Source organism: Oenanthe melanoleuca, chromosome 1A (assembly GCF_029582105.1).
Source record: "Oenanthe melanoleuca isolate GR-GAL-2019-014 chromosome 1A, OMel1.0, whole genome shotgun sequence".
NCBI classification, from domain to species: Eukaryota; Metazoa; Chordata; class Aves; order Passeriformes; family Muscicapidae; genus Oenanthe; species Oenanthe melanoleuca.
The window spans coordinates 6316183-6338186 of NC_079334.1; the positions used below are offsets into that span (position 1 = coordinate 6316183).

At 43.6% G+C, this 22004-nt stretch overlaps 1 protein-coding gene across 3 annotated transcripts in view; it reads left to right on the forward strand.

Annotated features, from left to right (window-relative positions):
• Positions 1-21223, forward strand: part of RASSF8 (Ras association domain family member 8) — a 70721-nt gene extending 49498 nt beyond the window's left edge. For all 3 annotated transcript variants that reach the window (XM_056516306.1, XM_056516307.1, XM_056516308.1), the window contains exons 3-6: positions 1291-1486; positions 12170-13059; positions 14989-15133; positions 16198-21223. In XM_056516306.1, the coding sequence (XP_056372281.1) occupies positions 1384-1486; positions 12170-13059; positions 14989-15133; positions 16198-16319 (1260 nt within the window). In that variant the 5' untranslated portion in view covers positions 1291-1383 and the 3' untranslated portion in view covers positions 16320-21223. The remainder of the gene's footprint in view (positions 1-1290; positions 1487-12169; positions 13060-14988; positions 15134-16197) is intronic.
• The last annotated feature ends 781 nt before the right edge of the window (positions 21224-22004 follow it).

Consider the following 22004-nt stretch of genomic DNA (forward strand, 5'->3'; position numbering starts at 1 on the left):
AAACCTAGGAAAAGACAGCACAGTGCTGGCAGGGGTTAAACCACCCCTACAACACCTTCCCTGATGCATCCCCCTGTTTTAGAAGAAGAGAGAAGCAATGTCTGCTTGCTTTGCCTTCTGGGTTCTGGTTCAGAATGCACAGGTTTGTTGGGAATAGGAACCTTCAGCTGCTTCTGCAGGGAGACAATAGCTGGACTTTCATGGATGGCTTTAATTCAAAATGTTTACCCCTTATTTTTCTACAGCTCCACCTGCTAGAAATTATTGGACAAACATTACAAGCATCTTTACTAGTCCCTGGAAATATTCAGGCAGCATATAAAGGAATAGGGGCACCTGTTACTGGAAACTGTTATGAGTTTATTCTGGAGTTGTTTATTTAGCGCTATTTCTCTGGGTGCTCTTTCTGTAACAACTCATAAAACTTTAGGCAATAAACTGTACTGAAACTTTGGGTAAGTCTACAGAAGAGGTAGATGTTGTTAAAGCATGGGATCCTAGGATGGAATCATAGAATTATTGAGGTTGGACAAGAACACCAAATCCAACCTGCCCAGTTCCCACCTTGTCACCCAGCCCAGAGCACTGAGTGCCACATCCAGTCCTTCCTTGGACACCTCCAGGGCTGGTGACAAACCTCCCTGGGCAGCCCCTTCCAGTGCTTGACAAACCTTTCATGACAAAATTCCTCCAGATGTCCAGCCTGAGCCTCTGCTGGCACACCTTGAGGCTGTTCCCTGGGAGCAGAGCCCAACCTGCCCAGCTGTCCCCTCCTGTCAGGGAGTTGTGCAAAGCCAGAAAGTTCCCCCTGAGCCTCCTTTTTTCCAGGCTGAGCTCCTTTCCCAGCTCCCTCAGCTTATCCTCATCAGACTTGTGCTCCAGCCCCTTGCCCAGGTCTAGTCCCTTCACTGGACATGTTCCAGCCTCTCCATGAAGTGAGGAGCCCAGAACTGGACACAGCACCTGGGGAGGGCTCAGCAGTGCCCAGGACAGGGGGATGGACAGTCCCTGCCCTGCTCCTGCTGGCCACACCACTGCTGACCAGCCCAGGTGCCACTGGCCTTGCTGCCACCTGGGCACAGCTGGCTCATATTCAGCTACTCTTGACCAGCACCCCCTTTTCTGCTGGGCACTTGCTAGCCACTCTGCCCCTAAAATGTGTAGGTGTGTGGTTCCTGCTGCTCTTTTTTTTAAAGAGGCTCTCCTACCTGATAGAAGTCAAGGTAAAATTGCCAACTTTTCAAATTGGTGATTCCTTGCTCTAAAGACCAGGATTTTTCTCTCTTCCAGCTGCTGCAGGAAATCAGCTGCGTTGTCTCTGGTGCAACTGCAAGAATGACTTGACTGATTTGCATTCATGGCTCTTGGATGATCTGGTGAACCATGGAGCTCAAAGTATGGGTGGATGGAGTGCAGAGAATCGTGTGTGGGGTCACTGAAGTCACAACATGCCAGGAAGTTGTAATAGCCCTTGCTCAGGCTATTGGTGAGTATGCCAGGTGGGAAGTGGGGTGAAGCTTTTCTTGTGAAGCTAAACCCAGGGGAGGGGGGGAGCACTGGGTGCCAGCAGAGCAGAAAATGCAATGTGCAGTGGGATAATCTTGCAGTGTAAACTTGCAGCCTTGGATTCTTCACCTGCCAGGGAGAGGCTGAAAAGACAGAAAAGAAACATTTTGGAATCTATAACCTTTCCTTCAGTAAAAATTCATTCTCTAAGTAATAATAATTATGCTGCTGTTGATTGTTGTAAATACAGCTTGGACTAAGGAAGATGCTAAACTGTCAATATTTTGAGTGCCAAAGAATACAAAAGCAGTGCAATATAATTAGTTGGCTAATGATGTTCATTGAAATTATACCCAGTGTTAGTATCTTTGACTATATTGGGAATAGTATAGATCAATGAAATAGATCTTTCAGAGTCTCCTCTGACTCCTGCATGCCACATAACTCACTGCTCATGAAAGGATAGCTTGGAAGTCTGTACACTGTTAGTCCATTGCTGAATAGAAAAGAAAAATAAAATCTTCCAGGCTTCACCAGAAAAAAAATCTTGTCAAATATTTCTCAGTGATTAAGGGCATCTTGAATAAGCCTCACCCTCATCCCATCAATATTTACTATGTTGATACCTACTCTTTCCTAAAATGTTATAATTGGCTCCACATACTATTTAAATTTAGGAATTAAAACCTATGTTTTACCTGAAATTAATAGTTAAAAGGTGAGCTTCTGCATTTTTCAGTGTGTCAGCAGTTTTGCAAGATTGTGTTAGCAGTCTGACTCAATTTGAAAATAATAATTTTCTAATAAAAAGCAAGTTAGGCTCAAGAATGTCAACAAGGTATTCTCTCTGTAAGCACAAAGTCAGTTTCTCTGAACTTAATGTTTATTTATTTAAATGTTAAACTTCTAAACATAATTTCCATCTACTTACATCTGATGCAGTGGAAGACTGGTACTTATTTATTTTATACTTTAAGAGGATTGAACAAAATGCTAGCATGTGTTTATCTATAGGTACCAAATACCTCTTAAATTTTCATTTTAAAATTTAGGAAGTCAGTTTGTTTCTCAAATCTTGTAGTTGATGTTAAACTGTTAAGTGTTTCTTTGTATGTTTCTTTACTGGTTTAGTTGCAGCTTTTTGTTTAACAATAATTAGTTCATCCATTTCTTCCATATCTCATTTTCTGCCAGCAGGTTTATTGAGAAACAATTCTGCTAGCATGATCATTTTCTAGTCATGATTAATTGATACATGTTTGGAAATAAAGTGATAGTTTTGTTCTTCACTTTGCTTCCAATATCCCTTTTACTTGGTTTCCTTTGCTGTCTCCCACAGAAATGTCAGACTCCCAGTTGTAGACAGTAATTTAATTTCTCCTGTGTAATTTCTCCTTGGGTTTTGTTCTGTATCGTCAGTTATTAGCCTGAGCTCTGTAAAGACTCCCTCAGCCTTGGAAACACACACAGGTTTTGTCAGCTCTGCAGACTTCCTTTTCTGTAACACGTCACCAGTTTGTCTGGGACAGGCGACTCTGCTTCCATGCTGAGATAAATTTCAGGTGCAACCAGAGCCAAATCAAGATAATCCTTTGGAAATTCCTTCCCAAGGCAAATATCCTCTCTAGAACACCCCCAGAACAATTTCCCCTCTCACTGGGGCAGCTAGGACAGTATCAGGCACCATATAAACTACCCCTGTGTGCCTTGGCAGGGAGGGCTTCCCCAGCCCTCCTGTCAGGCCATTCATCAGGACAGAGCCATCTGGCTGCCCCTGTGGTTTGGCTGTAGGTCCCAGCTTACCAGGACTAATTGCCACTCGAATTTGAATGGCAATCTATGAAAATTGATCCCTCCAGCCCTCACCTGACATTTGGTGGTGGAAAGTAGCCAGTCTTAGTTGGCTTCCTCCTTGCTTGGCTCTGATGGGATTTTCCACTTTGCAGTCTGGCTCATTCAGCAGTCACATAACTTGGCTGCACTCAGGATTATTTTGTCTGTCTGTAAAGTTTGTGAGATACTCCTTTTGTTTTATTGTGCCTTACAGTTTATTACTTGGTCCTTGACTTAAAGCATACGACTCACACAACACAGTCTTCTTCACTGAGCCTGAAATGTGAATTGCAAGAAATAGATTTTCTTGAAGTGCAGTGTCTGGAATATCTACAGACTGGCTTATTTTACAGCCATATCCACTGAGGAAAGCACAAGCCAAAGATACCTGGATTAAGACTCCATACTTAAGAAGCTTCTCATGCAGCTGCCTCTTTTCTAGACATGTGAAAAATCAAACTTTGTCCTGTATTTCAAGAATAGGAAAGTCAAAATTAGTATAGGAGGTACCTTTGGACAGTGTCCAGCTCTGCTGCTGGGCCAAGCAGAGCAGGTTGCTCAGGACCAAGAGCAGTTGGGTTCTGAAGGTGCACCAGTGTGGAGGCCAGACTGTAGCAGTGCTCACTCACCCTGGCAGCCAGAGTGTGTTGTCCTTAAATGGAATTTCTTGCCTTTTGCTGTCACTTGATCAAATGCAGGGCCCTGTCTTCTGATCTCCTGCTGTGATAAAAGCAGCAAAAAGGTTTCCATCTATGCACTTTCCAACTCTTCCCCCACGTCATGAAAATTCAGTAACAACTTCAGGATACAAAAGTTTCATTTCTTTTTTTTTTTTTTTTTTTTTTTTTTCTTATGTTCTAGGGCTATTTGGCATTAAAAAAAAATTAAGTTGTACTGGGCTGTGAGCCTTTGTAAGAGGTTCTGTCCCATATCCAATGTCTAATCCTTTGGCCGTGTCATTCTGTCATTTAACTTACCTAGCTAATGCTGCTTGATTCCTTAAGAATTGGAGCTCTTCCAGTAAAAAGTCTCTCTCTTGGGCTGTACTCCTGATAAATTTATTTATCTTACCTATTCTTGCACTGTGAGCTCCTTCCCTTTCCCCTGTTGCCCATCTCTTGATTACTGCAGAACAGGAAATGACTACCCAAAGTAGGAATTTTAGGGTTTTTTTGGTTGGCTGTGGGATTTTTTTTTCTTCTTTTAAAATTTGTTTGGACTGAAGATAAATCTCAATCTCAAATGCCTCCTCATTCTAAAACTAAAAAAAAAAAAAAAAAAAAAAAGGAGCATTGTCTCTTTTGGTGCCCCAACAAAACTTATTTTTAAAAGTGTGTATGTAATTTATTAAATGCAAGAGAGAATATTATTGGTTGGATGTAACTTTGGATACTAAAATTGACTGTGTCTGTAACTTAGAAGGAGTTGGAGTTGCCTTAGCTGGAGGGTGGGTCACTGGAATTCTGTTCAAGACAGACATAAAACTATTCAGTTACAAGTTTCCAGAGAGTGAAATCATCTCTCACTGGGATCTTGAACACTTGATACTACCTTTTTTATGAGTTTTATCTAGGTCTGCTTTATTTTCTTTTTCAATCTCTTTGCAAGTGACTAAGAAGATTTGGCTTTTTAATACAAATAAGAGAAGTGATTGTTTCATCAGGAGAAACAAAGCCCTCACCTAAATAAAAATGCACCTCAGCACACTATTTAAATAGAGTTTTCTTTTAAAAATATTTTTGCCAGGAGAGATTAGTTTTTCCAAGATTCATCCTTCTCTCTTTTAAAAATGTGCATTTGGCATCACAGTCTCCAATAAGTTTTCTGTGCATAATGTGAAGACCAGAATGGCTTCATATAAACATTGCTTGGTCATTTTGATTCCTCTTCATAATTTTGACAACTGAAAGAAAATAAAAAGAGAGTTGTTGATACTTTTCAACTTCGTGTGTGATGAATCCAGCCAAATGTCTGTTTTGAATGTGTGTGAGCATAGTGACTCCTCTCAAAAAATCATTGTAATAGGAGGGGAAAAGGAGGCATATCCTAAAAAAAGTGAGCTAATCATTTTAGATGATTGTTTAGGCAAATGTAGGTTAACTATAGAAATTTTTTTAATTGAATAGAAACCCGTAAAAGCCAAATACAAAATTCAAATACAAAAAATAAAACTTTCAAAGGAATATGGTTACAAATAGTCACAAATACACTTGTCCTGCTCCTTCACAAGTGTTGCTCTCCCACTTCCACCCCCATGAGGATTTTTATTGCATTTGTTGTGATTTCTTTTACCCCTGGAGCCCAGAAGGTGTCTCCTCTATTCAGAATGACATGTTTATTTCCTAGAAAGAGAATATTTCAGTCTGGAGACAGGAAGCTGGAATTTCATACCAAAAGAAACCTTCTGCCTCCCTCTCTGTAATTTTCTGTGGCAAATAATTAAATTGGCAGACTTGCTTTTAAGTAGTGTTGTGGATTTTAGTGCTTCTGGCTGGAGAATGAGTGGCACTTCACTGAACAAGAAGCTGTCTCTTTTTAAAATTAAACAAATGTAGTCATCAGGGTTCTTTTTTTGTTTTAATTTTGATTTTTCTTCCTCTTAATCTTGGGTATTTAATGAGTTCTCAGGTAGCAAGAATGGTATTTTTTTTTTTTAATTTCTAAGGATGTTAACTTAAGTATCGCATTATGAATGACATGTCAGCTTCATATTTCAAAGATACTGAGTTCAGATCATCCTGGGTTGATGAAAATTGCCAGCAATTACTTTTCTGTCAGTGCTGTTAAAAATTCAGGAGTTAATGCTGTTGTCCCTTTGGTAAGGCAGAGCATTTTCATCCTCGTGTTCAACATATTGAGAGTTCCTAGAAGATTTTACCCACATGAAATTACTTTTTCTTTGCATTGCCTTGTTATGGAAGATAGCCCAGGGCTGGAAGGCTGTCTGGGAAGCCAAGTGGTGGAGGGTGTACATTTTTCAGTGCTCTGAGCAGTGTGGGTTTGGCTTGAGCCAAATGTTGGCAGGTCTGGCTTTACCTCCATGGAGACCTGTGTGCAAACACGTGACTGTGTTTAGTATTGTGCACTCTGAGTCTGGGGTGCTCATTCAGACTCAGCTCAGGACTGAGACTAGTGCACCTTCCCTTTTTATGTGGCTGTCTTGAAACTTCTGTCATAGGTGCAGATTTTTGTTTTGCCTTTGTTTTCCAAGGCTGTCCAGAGTGCAGTCTTGTAGGGCAGACTCTTGGCACAGCTGCTATGCAGCAGAGGTGAGGGGACCCCTGGGGAAAATGGGAGCTGGAAATGTCCTTACCAGGGAACTTCCCTGGCACTGAGTGCATCCTAGTGGTCTCAGGGAAAGAGGAGCAAGACTGCATTGAAGGGTTTGAGAGCAAATCCTGTGAGGAGTGGCTGAGGGAGCTGGGGGGGCTCAGCCTGGAGAAAAGGAGGCTCAGGAGGGACCTTCTGGCTCTGCACAACTCCCTGACAGCAGGGGACAGCCAGGGGAAGTCAGGCTCTGTTCCCAGGAAACAAGGAAAAGTACAAGAGGGAATGGCCTCAAGCTGTGCCAGGGGAGGGTCGGCTTGGACATCAGCAGGAATTTCTTCATGGAAAAGGTTATTAAGCATTGGAGGAGGCTGCTCAGGGAGTTTGGAGTCCCCATCCCTGGAGGTGTCCAGGGAATGACTGGATGTGGCACTCAGGGCTCTGGGCTGGGTGGCAAGGTGGGCACATGGCACAGCTTGGGCTTGGTGATCTTGGGGGTTTTTTCCAGCCTAGATGATTCTGTCACCTCTGGTGACAAAGACCTGCTCCTGCTCACCCCAAACCCCTTTTCTAGGGAAGGAAAAGTACCCTCATGTTTAAGACCATTCATCCCACCACTTTTTCTGGAACTGATGTGAGACCAGGGCAATGAGTCACCTGCTTGCACTGACTCACTGCTGTAGGTTCTGGCTCTGAAGCATGGGAGACACTTAATGGAAAGATGGATCTTGCTTGGTGCTTGGCATAAACATTTGCAGCCTGATGGGAAAGATAAGGCACAGATACTTTTTTTTTTTTTCATGGTGTATAATGCTACCTACATAACAAAAAAGAAAAAAAAAGTAGTGCCTGAAATGCTTTGCTTGTAGAGAATGATGGATTTTTGGGTGGGAGTAATGGAATGAATCATTTCTGCCCTGAAAAAGGGAATGATGACCTCTCAGGTTACAGTCCTGCCAAAAGTGTTGCTACTGCTGCTTTCCTTTGGAGTTTCATTTTTACTTTTGGCAGCAGAAATGTCTACTGTGTCAGCTGCAAATATTAAAGCATATAGAGGAGCTTAAAGTGAGTAATGTTGTCCTACTACCTTCATGGAGTATAATTTAAAAATCTGCCTCTTGAGAGTCTAAAAAAATGTTCATTACCTTGTACCTATATTTCATTAGTTTAATCACTGTTCATTGTGATGAAATTTGTGTTTAAATTAGTAAATTACATCAATCCCAAGCTAATACTACAGTGGCTGGGCACATGGCATGAGTACTTGGGTCCAGAGTTTGTTTGGCTGTGCAGCAGAGCCAGATCCAAGATACTGAGTGCAGTTTGACACTTAAAGTCACAGGAAATCCAGGTTCAAACCATTCATGACAGCTAATTGCAGGCTGTCAGAACATCAGCATTCTGGAGTCCATATATTTCCTTTTCTGATGTCTTTCAATTTTGAAATAAATTATTCTTTTGAAGGTGTTCCTGTATTAATAGAACCTGTGATAAGTTTGTGTGCTTAGGGAGCTGTAGGTGGAAACTTAACCTTAACAGTGCCCTTTGTGCAGATGCAGTGTGCTTTAGGATGTAAATATTTATCTACTTCTGTTACTGCTTGTCATTTTCTCTCTGCAAAACAGATACAAGTTCTTGGTGAATTGTTTTGAGATGGTAATACCATATGGTACATGCAGGTTCTCCCCGTTCTGGGCACCATGTAAAAATCACAGAGTAGCCCGAGTTGGAATAGACCTGAAGATCATCCCAGCCCCCCTGCCATGGGGACACCTGCCACTATCCCAGGCTGCTCAGAGCCCCATCCAGCCTGGCCTGGAACACTGCCAGGGATGGGGCAGCCACAGCTTCTCTGGGCAACCTGTGCCAGGGCCTCACCACCCTCACAGGGAACAATTTTTTTCCCAATATCTAATTTAAACCTGCTCTGTCAGTGTGAAGCCATTGCCCCTTGTCCTGTCACTCCAGGCCCTTGTCAAGAGTCTCTCTCCATCTTTCCTGTGGCTTCTCCTCTCCAGGCTGAACAATCCCAATTCCCTCAGCCTTTCCTCCCAGCAGAGCTGCTCCATCCCTCTGATCCCTTGGTGTCCCTGCTCTGGCTCCAGCAGCTCCCTGTCCTTCCTGGCTGGATGCAGCCCTGCAGGGGGGTCTCAGCAGAATGGAGCAGAACTGCCTTTCCCTGCTGCCCATGAAGTGGGGGGACTTGAAATAGGGTGCAGAGATTCTGTGCTTTCTCCAGCCCTTGAATTCCTGTTTTCTGAAGAGGAAACCACAGAACACAGCGCTGCTTGTGCTTTCTTGGGCCTGTCTGGATGGTTTTCTCTACCATTCCATCAATACAAGGCTTTGATAGAAGTATTTAAAAAAAAAAAAAAAAAAAGGTCCAATATGTTCTAGTTGCAGTTGAAGAAAAGTCTTATTTCAGAAGTTTTAGGAGGAATCACTACTGAACTAGGCACTGAACCTTCCGTGGAGATACTACAAAATTCTGGGTGGGATTCAACATAATGCTCAGCTGGGAGAAACACACTGTAATTTAAGGAATGCCATACATTGCTGATACCTGGCCATTACCTGAATGCCTCTGTAACTTAATTTTTAAAATAATAAGGTTGCATGAATGGAGGTGGACTGCATTCTGCCAGGTGCTTTTTGTGTCCAGAAGCTTGTGGACAACACTCAGGGCAAGAAGCAGCATGCAGGCATGGAACTGTTCCTTGTCAACAACCTGGGCAAGCTGCTTTCTCCCTGTCAGTGGTGGCTGCACATCAAAACCAGCAGTTGGCTGCAGGGACGCCTGTGTTCTGAAATAGTCTGTCATTAGTTGTGAATTAACTCATTCACCCTTTCATTTGTGAATTAATCCCCTCGAATGCAGGCAAACATCACAGTTGTGGTTGTCTGGGTATTGTTGATCTGCGTCATGCACAGGCTGAGCACTAGAGCTGGGTAATGACCTCGGAGAGAACAGCTTTGTTTTAAAGCAGTCCTGAGCTCCAGGTGTGGTTGTTGAACTGTGCAGGTATTACTTCTACAAAACACTTGCTTTTATGTGGATCTTGAGTGCTGAGTTCATTATTTAGGGCTGCGTGTTGATTTGGAACCCTAAGCTAATACGAAAATAGTTCTTGGCAAGTCTGTGCTTAATTCTTTAATTCACTTTTGGTCAAGGTTGTTAGAGCCTTATTCTCCTCCCCCCTCCTTTTTCTTTTCCTTTTTTCCTTTTGTCTCCTGTTACATTTCTTTTGAGTAATGAATTTAATAGCAGGGTGAATAGAAACTGCATTCTGCTCGCTCCCCTAGTGGTGCCTACTCCAGTTGGCAATTTCATGACTTCTTTGAACTTGACTGTTTCTGACACAACATGAACATTAGCACACAACCATGATTACAAGCTGGAAGCTTCTAAGATGAACAAAACAGAGCAGTGAAGTGCAGCCTTTGTCCCGGGGTATGTTTTTACTAAACTTTTCTTCTCCAGGATTTATTGTTAGTATGTTATGGCAAACAGTAGCAGGTTTATTTTTCCTGTGATAACACCAATGCCTACTACAAGCTATAAATCTACATGGATCAATTAGCAATATTGTGAGTTAGCAAAAATCTCGATTTGTACCATATGCCTTATAAACTTTATTTTGTAGAACTTTATTAGAATATGCCTTAAATCTGTTTCTGAGAGTGTTAGCCAAGCATGTTAGTATGCTGATAGGTTTGGGGGGATTTCCCTACTTTTTTCCCTAGTCCCTACCCTGAGTCATTTCTTTATACAGCATTTGGGGTGGTGGATTGCTGTTCTCATGCTGCCTGCCTTGTTTTGCTGACTTCCATCAGCCAAATCTTTCAGCCCTCACTCCTAACTTGGAAGTGAACATGAATTTTTTGGTCTCTGGGTCAGCCAGTCCCTCTGGGATGAGCACAAGCCAAAGCCACCTGTTCTCCAGGCAGTGTCTCTGCAGACAATTTTTGTTCTTATTCTTTGCTTTGGGAGCTAATTGTGAGAAAGAGAGCAGAGGAACATTTCCAATGCAGTAGCTGTAGCTTGGGAAGCTCTTTCGAAGGCACTGTCTGATTTTAGAGGGGTGTGCAGTGTTCATCAGCACAGTGCAGCTTGTTTCCTACAAATCAGAAGTGAGGAGTCCATGTGAGTGTTGTGACTGGAGATCAGGGGCAGATCTCCAGCCTGAGATTAGGATATTTTTGTGTGAGAAAAGTGTGATGATTGGGCAGACAGTGTAAGGTAAGAGAACACATTGAATGCATTACCACTGATAACTACATTTCTTCCAACTCCTCCCCTCTGTAGCTGCATATATGACAGGTATTTCAGACTTTTATGTGCTGAAATAAATAATTTGAATGGTCATTTATCATGAAAATGAATGTAGGTAATGTATTAAAGTAGCTAATGATGTTTTTAAGGTTAATGGCAATCGTGGAGCTGTTCAGAAATTCATTAGCATCAAATGCTTTAAAAGCAGTTGATCTTTCCCATCTTTTCATAACTAATGTTGTGGCTTTTAAGTGAGGTTACTTTGATGGGGGGAACTCGTCTGGAGTGGGAGACTGCTGTATTTCAGAGTAGTGAGAGTGCTTAGAAAAATATCCCAAAAGGAGTGTTGGAGGAGGAAGGCTGCTGAGCTGAATTTAAGTGTGTTTGATAAGAATAAAACCATGAACATAAGTTGTATTGTCAGTAGAGTGCTCAGAAACTCTCAATACTTACGGAAGGACTCGAGCTTCTTCCTGAAGGCTGGGTTACCCAGTGGAGATGTGGAAGCTGCTGTCCATTTTTGATATTTCTGCGTGGCTATATGAAACACCTGGGACTTCTGTTCTTGTTTTTTTCGCGTTGGGTGTGTTTATGTGGTGGTTTCCAACACTGCTGGGTCACTTGCTTTATTCTTCCCTGTGAGGGTGCTGAGGCACTGCACGGGTTGTCCAGAGCAGCTGTGGCTGCCCCATCCCTGGCAGTGTCCCAGGCCAGGCTGGATGGGGCTCTGAGCAGCCTGGGGTGTTGGAAGGTGTCCCTGTAGATGGCAGGGGGGTGGAACTGGATGATCTTTAGATCCATTCCAACCCAAACCATTGTGCGATTCCGTGAATCTCAGTCCCTCCCAGCCTGCCGGCAGTTCCGCCGGTTCTCACGGTGTCCATCCTTCGCTGCTGCCGCTCTCGCCCTGCGCGGGTTTAGAGGCGAACTCGGTGATGTGCGGGCACCGCGAGTGAGGCAGCGTGTGCTGCGACAGGGGCGGTGCGCTGAAACAGCGTGTGCGGGGCGGGACGGTCCTGTCGCGGTGCTGTCCCGGTGCCATCCCCCCGTGTCCCGGTGCTGTCCGGTGCCGTCCGGTGCCGTACCCCCGTGTCCCGGTGCTGTCCCGGTGCTGTCCCCCCGTGTCCCGGTGCTGTCCCGGTGCTGTCCCGGTGCCATCGCCCCGTGTCCCGGTGCTGTCCCGGTGCCATCGCCCCGTGTCCCGGCGCTATCCCCCCTGCCCGGGCCGCCCCTCACGGGCGGCGCGGTGGCGCCCCCTGGCGGCCGCGCTGACGCTGTGCTCCCTTGCAGGGCGCACCGGGCGCTACACGCTGATCGAGAAGTGGCGGGACACGGAGCGGCACCTGGCGCCGCACGAGAACCCCATCGTGTCCCTCAACAAGTGGGGACAGTACGCCAGCGACGTGCAGCTGATCCTGCGGCGCACCGGGCCCTCCCTGAGCGAGCGGCCCACGTCGGACAGCGTGGCGCGCATCCCCGAGAGGACTCTGTACCGGCAGAGCTTGCCGCCCCTGGCCAAGCTGAGGCCGCCCGGGGACAAGGCCATGAAGAGGAGGGAGCCCAAAAGGAAATCCCTCACCTTCACCGGCGGCGCCAAGGGGCTGATGGACATCTTCGGGAAGAGCAAGGAATCCGAGTTCAAGCAAAAGGTGCTCAACAACTGTAAAACGACAGCGGACGAGTTGAAGAAGCTGATCCACCTGCAGACGGAGAAGCTTCAGAGCATCGAGAAGCAGCTGGAGTCCAACGAAGCCGAGATCCGCTACTGGGAGCAGAAGTACAACGCCAGCCTGGAAGAGGAAATCCTCAAACTGGAGCAGAAGATCAAACGGAACGAAGTGGAGATAGAAGAGGAAGAGTTCTGGGAGAACGAGCTGCAGATCGAACAGGAGAACGAGAAGCAGCTGATGGAGCAGCTGCAGGAGATGAGGCAGAGGATCCTGGAGTGCGAGAGCAAGCTCAAGGACTACGTGTCTCAGATCCACAACATGGAGAGTGGCCTCGAAGCGGAGAAGCTGCAGCGGGAAGTTCAAGAGTCCCAGGTGAATGAAGAAGAGGTCAAGGAAAAGATCGAGAAGGTGAAGGGAGAAATTGATATTCAGGGCCAGCAGAGTCTGAGGTTGGAAAATGGCATTAAAGCGGTAGAAAGGTCCTTGGGCCAAGCTACCAAGCGATTACAGGTAAGACTGTCTTTTTATCCATAGCTAGAGAAAGTCAAAGAGTGGCTAATTTCTCTTACACAAATCTGAAGCTCATGAAAACAACACAAGAAGTTTACAAAGTGTGTTGTGGTAAAAGGCAGAATATGTTGCTTTCATTTTCAAATCACATTTCAGTTTGTAGGGGTTTTTTTGAAGAGCAGACAGGGTTTTTTTCACCTGTGTCTAACTTGCTCATTCAAACTGTCTGAGAAGGAAAGCAGTAATTTGCACCATCATAGCCTTTTCTGAGAATAAACTTCTGATCTTTGCTAGGTTTGTCTGCCACCAAAAGAGATGAATTACAAAGAACAATCCAAAAGCAGCACCTGGAAATGTACAAAGCTAAAGTAAAGTACTTGCAGCCTTACAGGGCTTTAGTTTTAAAGAATAGCATCCCTCTTCTCCTGGCTGACTCACTGGTGTTCAGGATTTTATCTTCTCTACACCTCAGTCATTTGTGGCACATGTGTCAAAAGAGAATCCAGTCCCTGTTTCCTTGCTAAAGTTAATGATATCACCTGGAATGTGGTAGAGCATGAAAGAATAAAGGAACTCCAGCTGCTAGCTGGATGAGGTGAAGGAAAGATTGGAGCTCCTGGGATTTTTATGTGCCATACAAGATAGTCCTAAGGCACCACACATCAGTTGGAGCTGTGGTTCTTGCTGATTCCCAGGATTCAGAGTTTGTACATTCTGCAGCACTGCAGTGGCATTAAGGTGATTCCACTGTGAATATGTAAAGGGATTTTGTATCCTTACTCCTGCCTTAGAACCATGTCAGTATGAGCTGTTTTTACTAGATGAGGCGGGGGGGGGGGAAAGTAATCTTTTCATCCAAAGCAAAATGCTTGAAAACTGTAAACAGTTTTAGCCATGTTTATCTGTGCTAAGTTTCCAGACATGCTACTCTTAAGGATTTGCACTGATGGAAAGTTTCAAGTCCTCTTTGTGTTTTGTCTATCCTCAGTGACATTTACTGAGGCTTTGATGGAGTTCAGAATTTTTCTGGCTTGATTCTTTTCATAGTCTAGGTTTTCTTGGGAAAGTTACCATCCAATTCAGATCTTCCAATCTTGTTCTAAACCTAAAGGTGCACAAATCTGCAAGTCCACAAGAAAATAAACTTGAGTTCTGCATTTTGGAGCTTTGAGAAGAGGGAAATCGACAAATATTTTATTGCCTACCTTAAGTTAAAGATATCTGCTTAAGCAGCTCAACCTCTGTGTGCAGGAATAATAATAGTCTAAGAGCTGTAAGTTTTGCATATCATGACAGAAGTAGAGAGAAAGATGCTAAATGATCATCTGTGCTTCGAAGGGGTGGGGAACCAGCCAGGCTTTGGCTTCATTGCACAAAACCCTTGCAGAGTGAGAAGGTTCTAGCCAAAAAAGTTTAAATAGAAAAAGAAGAGAAAATAATTTTACTCCTTTTAAGATCAGAAGAATTAGATGAGCTGTCCAAGCCATGCTGGACACTTCAAGAAGAAGTAAGACTTGGTGCCAGACTGCTGCTCAGTTGATTATTTTTTCAGCATTCACATTATTACCTTTATTTGCTGACATGCCAAAGTTTTTCTCAGGTGGTATGAGAAACAGCTGCTGGTCATCCAAGAAGCAATATAAAAATAAAAGACATTAAGAAAAGCCCAATTTGGATCATGGGTTGGACTTAATGATCTCAAAGGTCTTTTCCAACCAAATTGATTCTGTGATTCTAGTAAGTGCTAGTGAGCATTGACTTGCTTTTTAAATTAAAAGGTTAAAATACCTTTCAACTCTTCAATTTGCATTTGAGCTTAAAAAATTGGAGGCTTTCTCATCAAAAGGAGAAGCATTAGTTGCCCATCTGTAAATATGGTCATGAAATGCTGCTTTATTTGCTCAGCAGATGTTTTCTGTTTCCTGGCAGGACAGGGAACAAGAACTGGAGCAACTGACCAAGGAGCTGCGCCAGGTGAACCTGCAGCAGTTCATCCAGCAAACAGGAACCAAGGTGACGGTGCTGCCGGCAGACCCCGTGGAGGTGGAGGCCCCACATGTGGAGCTGGAGAGAGGTGCAGATCGGAGTGCTTTGGGATGGAGGGAGGGAGAAAGCAAAGGAGAAGGTGGGCAGTGCCTTTACTGCCGCTTGATGCTGGCACTCTGAGGTGGAGTGAATGTTCCCTTAGCAAAGACATTAGCAAAACACTGCGAGCGCATTGTCGAGCGCTTCTTTTCATTCCAAGGGTTTAGCAGGCTCTAAATAAAGAGCACTACGTGGAGAATTCTCTCCCACTGTGCCCGGGCATGCATTTGTCCCATCAGCAACACATTAAGCCTGCAGCTTTCCAGAGTGGCCGCCGTGGCTGGCTGCCAGCACGGAACGTGACTGTGCATCTGACATTGCTGTTCGTCTGGGTTCTTCCTCTTCTGGTGGGGGTGTTGTCAAAGCAGCAAAAGGAATGTGTCTGGATCCCAAGAAATCCCAGACAGCAGCCGCTCGGGAATAGGAGCCAACCCAGCTGGATCCTGCACAGATGGCTGTTCCAGCGGGTGCGAATTGGCTCTGCCCCCGGTGAGATCAGTGCAGCCGGCACGTGCCCACATCTGGATCCAGGATTTCCTGGGCAGGACACAGCAGCGTTTTAAATGTGTCAGAGCTGCAGCACCAGCACGCTCGTGTGCTGTTTCCTGCACTCTGCTTCCAAGGGACTCTTTGTCTCGGCATTCTCCTCTGCTGGGTCTGTCCCTCTGCTCAGAAAACCAAAAGGCACTGGAAGGACAAGGGGGTGGGGAGGGAGGAAAAGACGACTAGGCCTTCAAATGCAGCACTTGTATAAACTCTTAAGTGGGCAGGAAGCTGAAGCTTGGAGTTATGTTACAGGTTCAAGCTGTTTCTGCACACCACCATATAATGTGTGTCTGTGTACATGTTTTTCATGGGAAGGTAATATTTTCTCATGGGTTTCACTCTATTTTGAAATGAGTAGGAAGTGTGCACCTTAGATCTCCTCACTTCCTAGCCAGGCACTTGAGTAGTTTGTTACATGTGGAATGGTTTTTCTGTATTGCATTGAGGAGGAGGAGGAGAGGTGCACCCCTGCTGCTGACTCTTCTAATTGCCCTTTTTCTCATGCAGAGCCAACCTTTCAGTCTGGGTCACTGAAGCGCCCTGGCTCATCGAGGCAACTCCCCAGTAACCTTCGGATCCTACAGAACCCCCTGTCGTCTGGTTTTAACCCGGAGGGCATTTATGTATGACAGTACATACCTCTCTAGAGAGGACCTAGCAAGGTACCCTGGACAAGATACACTTTATTTTATTCTGCCAATGACGAATGGGAGAAGTTTGTCTTGTTTTGTTTTTTTGTTACACCACCGTGTTATTTTTCTTCTTCCTCCAGCACCACTTGGAGCCACACCCTGTGCACTGATGCTAAAGAGACAGGAACTGTCTCAATTCATAATTGGCAAGGATGACCTTGCTGTCAACACAGCTTAAGTGCAAAAACCTTCATTGTTTTTGCCACTTCAGAAGTGTTTGGGAAAGTATTGTTCCTTGTATAGGCATAAATGGAAGACTGAGGGTGAAGGAAACCGTGTATGCAACTTATCTGAGGTTTAATTTATTCCCTTTAATCAATGGACCTGTGAATGTTGACCTTTTATATTTTTATTTTTAACTTGTGAATTATCACGAATGGCTGTGTGTCAGTCTGACAAGGTGACTTTGATTTGTGTGTACCAACATCCCCCATCTGATCAAGTACAGCAACCTGCAATGCAGAGTTCTGAGGGGTGCTGAACCATTGCAGTGGTTTCTCACCACTAACTTCATTTCTGTTGTGGGTCATCATATGTTATGTTCCATCCATTGCTACCTTTTAAGGCTTGAAAAGTGAGCTTGTGGGATTTACTTGCTGTTGTATCTGCCTTGAATGAAGCACCTAGTGTTCAAAAGATTTATGAATTTTAAACCTTGGCTTGGTAAAGGTATTTCCAGCATATGATTGAGGATGCACTAGTTAGATGATATTTTATTATATAGAATGTATATTTGAAATATTTTGCCACATTGTATATGCCTTTTGAGAAAAGAACAATGTAAGAAGTTGTCTTCATATATCTTACCAAAAGAGAGTAGGAGGCTTTCACTGTGTGTGATTTTGTACTTTATTTTTTCCACTAGCCATTACAGTGTTCTTGTTTTGTAACAAATCTTGCTGTTGGAGGGGAAGAAAGACACAACACAAATGAGTATCCACTTCCAGCCTTCCAAAATCCACTCAAGTTTTGTGAAGGGAAGAAACCTGGCAGAGTCCCATGAAGTCAATAGCAGAGTTCTTACTGATAGGAGTGAGGCCAGGATTTCATTCAGCTCCCTGGTGGAGATACCTTGTCCCTTTGAAAGACAGTCACTGACAGAATGTAAAGCTTCCAAGCAGAAAATTCACACATTTGGTAGTCATTTTTCACAAACATATGAAAAGAGAACATTATCACATCTTGATGTTGCTCTAATGCAATCAAAGCTAAGAAAGAATCAGGCAAAAAGGGGTTCCTGCAGAAAATAGCCACTCCTAAATAGCTTATTGCAGGCCTTGAATTGAGATTGCTGCAGGGGACACCAGGTTTGTGGAGAAGGGAACTGGTATCAGTGTAAATGTGTGGGGCTGGCCTCATGGATGAGTTAGGGAAAGGATGGGCCTTCCCTGGTTTGGATTTCCTTTTCTAGCAGCAACTCACAGCATCATCCCCACCTGGAGATCCCCTGGGCACGAGGGGGGACACTGTGCCCTCACTGCAGTGCTGAAGACTTGGGCTCCTTGGCAGGGTCAGAATTTTACCACTGCTAGGAAACTCCAAGCTTTTAACCACAGGAAAATACTTAACTGCTAGCATCCTCTTGTGTTGATTCACTGATGTGCAGATAAATGTTAATTTAAGTCTCCTTTTCTAAAAAAGGAGCTTCCTGACAAATGGAAGTTTTAAAATATATAGCAGAAGATTAAGGATTCTTGAGTGTTTAATACCATTTTTTTCCTTTCCACTTATTAATGGCATCATATATTCTAAAAATGCTGCTGTATTTAGACTAACAGCAACAGATAAGGCTGTGAATATATAATGGACCTTTCCAAATGAACTATGAATTTTTACTGTTTAACTTATCGGGTCTTTTTTTTTTTTTTTTTTTTTTCATCTTCCCTTGTGAGCAAACTGGAAAACGAGATATTCCTGCCTGAGGAACCTTTGCAGTGCTCACCCATTTTACTGTTAGTTTATCACAATTCTGTGCTCATGTTTACTGTGGCCATAACTTTGTATTAAAAAAAAAAGAAAAGAAAGAATGTGTGTACATATATATATATATATATATATAAAGTGTAAAGTATACATTGTTTGGGGACAATATCTGTCCAAGGTACTTGAGCATATATGCCTTACATTCTGGGTTCAATTTACAGAAATGAAATGGCCCTCTCCAGTGGATATCTTGCATCTTCAGCACCTCTTGATGTTAGAGAACTGAGGCACTCAGCACCTTGCAAAGTCTGGCCCAAATTATGCTGCATGGGGTTGGGGGGAAACAGTCTTGTCCTGAGATGAAGTATTTTTAAGGCAGATCAGCATGTTTAGCCCAGCTAATGATTTTGTCATATTCTATGACTGGTCCATCTCCCACAGATGTCAGTTTGAGCTGAATTGGGCTCTTGCATCATAAAACCTGCTCTCCTTCTCTTCCAGGTTATTCTGTAAGACAGAGGGAGGGGGGGAAAAGGATTGAAAGGAAGAGTAAGAGCAGCTTTGGAGGGCTTGAGTTACAGCTTTGTCATAGAATCAAGGGAGGAATTTGCCATTTGAGTTAAAAAGTAGCACCTGCTGACTGCAGCAGCTGCTGGACACAGGGGCCAGCCTGGAGCTGGCTCAGGAGTGACCACTGCAGCACCCCTGAGTGGCCCCTCCTTGCCAGGGCTTTGGCACATGTCAAGGTGATCTGGAAAACGTTTGCAGCTTCAGCCACTCCTGTGGCCAAGGAGAGGCTCTGGTATCCAGACCTGCCAGTTGTGAGACACTGACAAATTCCCCTGCCCCCACCATACTCCACTTGCTTATTGAATTTCACCCAGGCTGAAGTTCCGTAGCATTTTCACCCTCTCTGTAAATAAACCAAAAAGAAATGGCATGCCCTTGCATTAAATGTGAATTGACCCATATGTAACAGAAAAATTCCTCACACTATGGCGTTTAGAGTTTTGCTTCTGATCAACTGCAGAAACTCACTTTTTCTTTACACCTGTACAAAAAGTCCATTTTCAGAAGTGTTTCCAACCTCCTGGGGCATTAGCAGAAAGGAAGCTACACATACTAATTTTAACAAGTGCCATATTATTTACTGGGCAGCATGATAAAAACGGGGTTTTTTGCTTGCGTTAAATAGTTGAATACACAAGCACTATTTTCCAGTGCACAGGGAATTTATATGGAGAACTCCTGTAATTTATTACTAATGGAGATTAACTGTGTTACCTCTCTGATCCATGAGGATACAGTTTATTTTTCCTGGAGATGCTATGTTGTTAGGGGAAAAGAGGGGGATGAACCATCTGAAAAGCCAGTAGGTTAAGACTAAGGTGAACAGTCTGAACGCCTGAGCAAGGGAGAAACCAAGTCCCACTCTGAAAAGTCAGCTCCCAGTATCTTTCAGTGGGACTCAGGTTCCCAAGTGCCTGAATTGCTTCTGGAAATGGTATGTTAGCTTTGAGATGGCTTGCTTTTCTAAACCCTGGCAAGTTCAGAGGAAGTTCTTGAGGAAGAGAACTACCACTACTAGCATTAGCAATATGCAAACATATGAGGTAAGAGGGAAAAAGATGCTTTAGTGAAATAAAAATCTCCTCTTGGGGCAGTAATTGCCTTGTTTTTAGCATGAAGAGTATTGCATTATTTTAATGAACTGGGATCATATGAGTATGATCAAAGAAACATCGATCTTGTAATTTTTAGTGAGTTACCTTGAAGCATATAAATTCCTGATGTGCATTAACTTGAGTGAATTGGGCCTTAATGACACATGTAAATAACGAAACTGTATTCAGATATTTTTTTCCAGAAAATAGTCTCTAATGGTCTGTACTGTATTTAAAAAAGTGTCAAAGTGTTGCTTTTATATTACACCTCCTTTTTTGGTTTGGTTTTTTTTTTTTTCTTTATTTTGTTTTTTTTTTTTTTTTTTTTCTAGAACATTGAAATGTGCATGTTTATTCTATTTGCTACAGTATTTTAATGTTTTGGATGAAGGCCATCAGTTGTATGGAGATGACAAAACAATCATTCTGTCTATTTATTCAGTATTGCTGCTTAAAGTTTTCAAAATAAAGCTTTCAATGCCAATATAGTGACTGATTGAAAGCTGTTCTAGCTCTCTTCAGGTGTTTTTTTTTCTATGTTTGTAGAAAACTACGTAAGTGAAACTTGGTGTGTCAGTTGTTATACCAGCAAAGAATTATTGCAATAATATTGGTGGCTGGGTCTAAGTGTGTGTAGTAAATACCAATGTATGCAAGCAGTGAATGCCTTTAGGTCTCTGAGTGGAGTGCTGAAGAATGTTAAATCCTTTGTGGTCTTGCAAGCACTTGACACATGTGACCAAGTACTGGTTAGAGCTTTGTGCCCATGTGTGGTGCTTGAGAGGGCAGAACAGGGGGGGTCACAGAGGATCAACTCGGAGCCCTTTGAACCAGATTGGATTTAGGACATTCTTGAGTGTTCCACAGATGTGTTTCTGACTGGGGCCTAAAAAACCTGTTCTGATACAAAACCCTTTCAGTTGCAGCAAGGATGCCTCAAGTGTAGCTGGTACCTCTGAAAATTTTAGTAGTTTTGAAATGGATCAAGTGTGCCTGCTGTACTTGTGAAGTGTGTCAGAATGCTGGGAGCATTCACCCTCACCATCATCCCATGAAACTGCTAACTAGGGATTCTGACTGGAACACTTGAGTTTCTGATGCTTTAACCTAGGGAAGCAACACAAACTGTGAAAACACGAGTGAGCATTATATTACTTCTCCACTTCAATGCAAGATGAAAATCTGTATTATATGTAACTATTTTTTTTTTTGTCATTTAAAAAGCTTCTATTTTTTATTATTCTCATGAATGGTTGACAAAAAATATTGGATATGCTCCCATACAATAAATTCCCCTCTGAAACTTTGGGTCTTTACAGTTCATGGTTTGCTGGGATTGCACCGTTCATGTCGCGCGCATCTCACGACAGAGCTGCTGGGACTCTGTCAGAGAACACTGGGCCTGAAGGTGGGCCAAGGCCAAGGTTGGTGTGCCCAGCTAAAGCAATTCCAGTCGAGCATTAGGCACAGGAGCTGTCCTAAATGGTAATTTCCTTGGGGTGTGGGACACACAGCTGGTTGGTGTGGGGCCTCTATGGCAGATGAGAGTTCCTTTACACTCTAAGTGTGCTGTAATCTCAATCAGATAAAGCCCAGGCACTGCAAGAGGGAAGAGGAGTTTGTTTTCAGCTGAGGAACTGTAATTAAAATTAACACTAACCCTGAAATGACAGAATTGGTCAGTGACTGATGGAAAGTCTAACTTAAAAGAAAGAGGCAGAGGTTCACATGGAGGTGATCAGGGAGAGGAACTGAATGTGCAGATTCTTCCCACGACAAATTCAGAGTGCCCTGATGCTTCAGGGAGCAGAAAGAAATTAATCTTTGAACAAGGAGCAGAAGGCCTTTTATGCCAGATTCAGGTGTAGTTACTGTGCTGAAACCAGAGAGGGTATGAAGCTTGCTTGAGATCATTTGAGCTAATCAAGGCTGGGAACTTGATACAGCTGGAGACTTGTGATTTAAGCCACCCAAATGCAGTCCTTAGTCTAATATCCCAACAGATGGATTTTCCTAAGCTAACTGGAGCCTAATC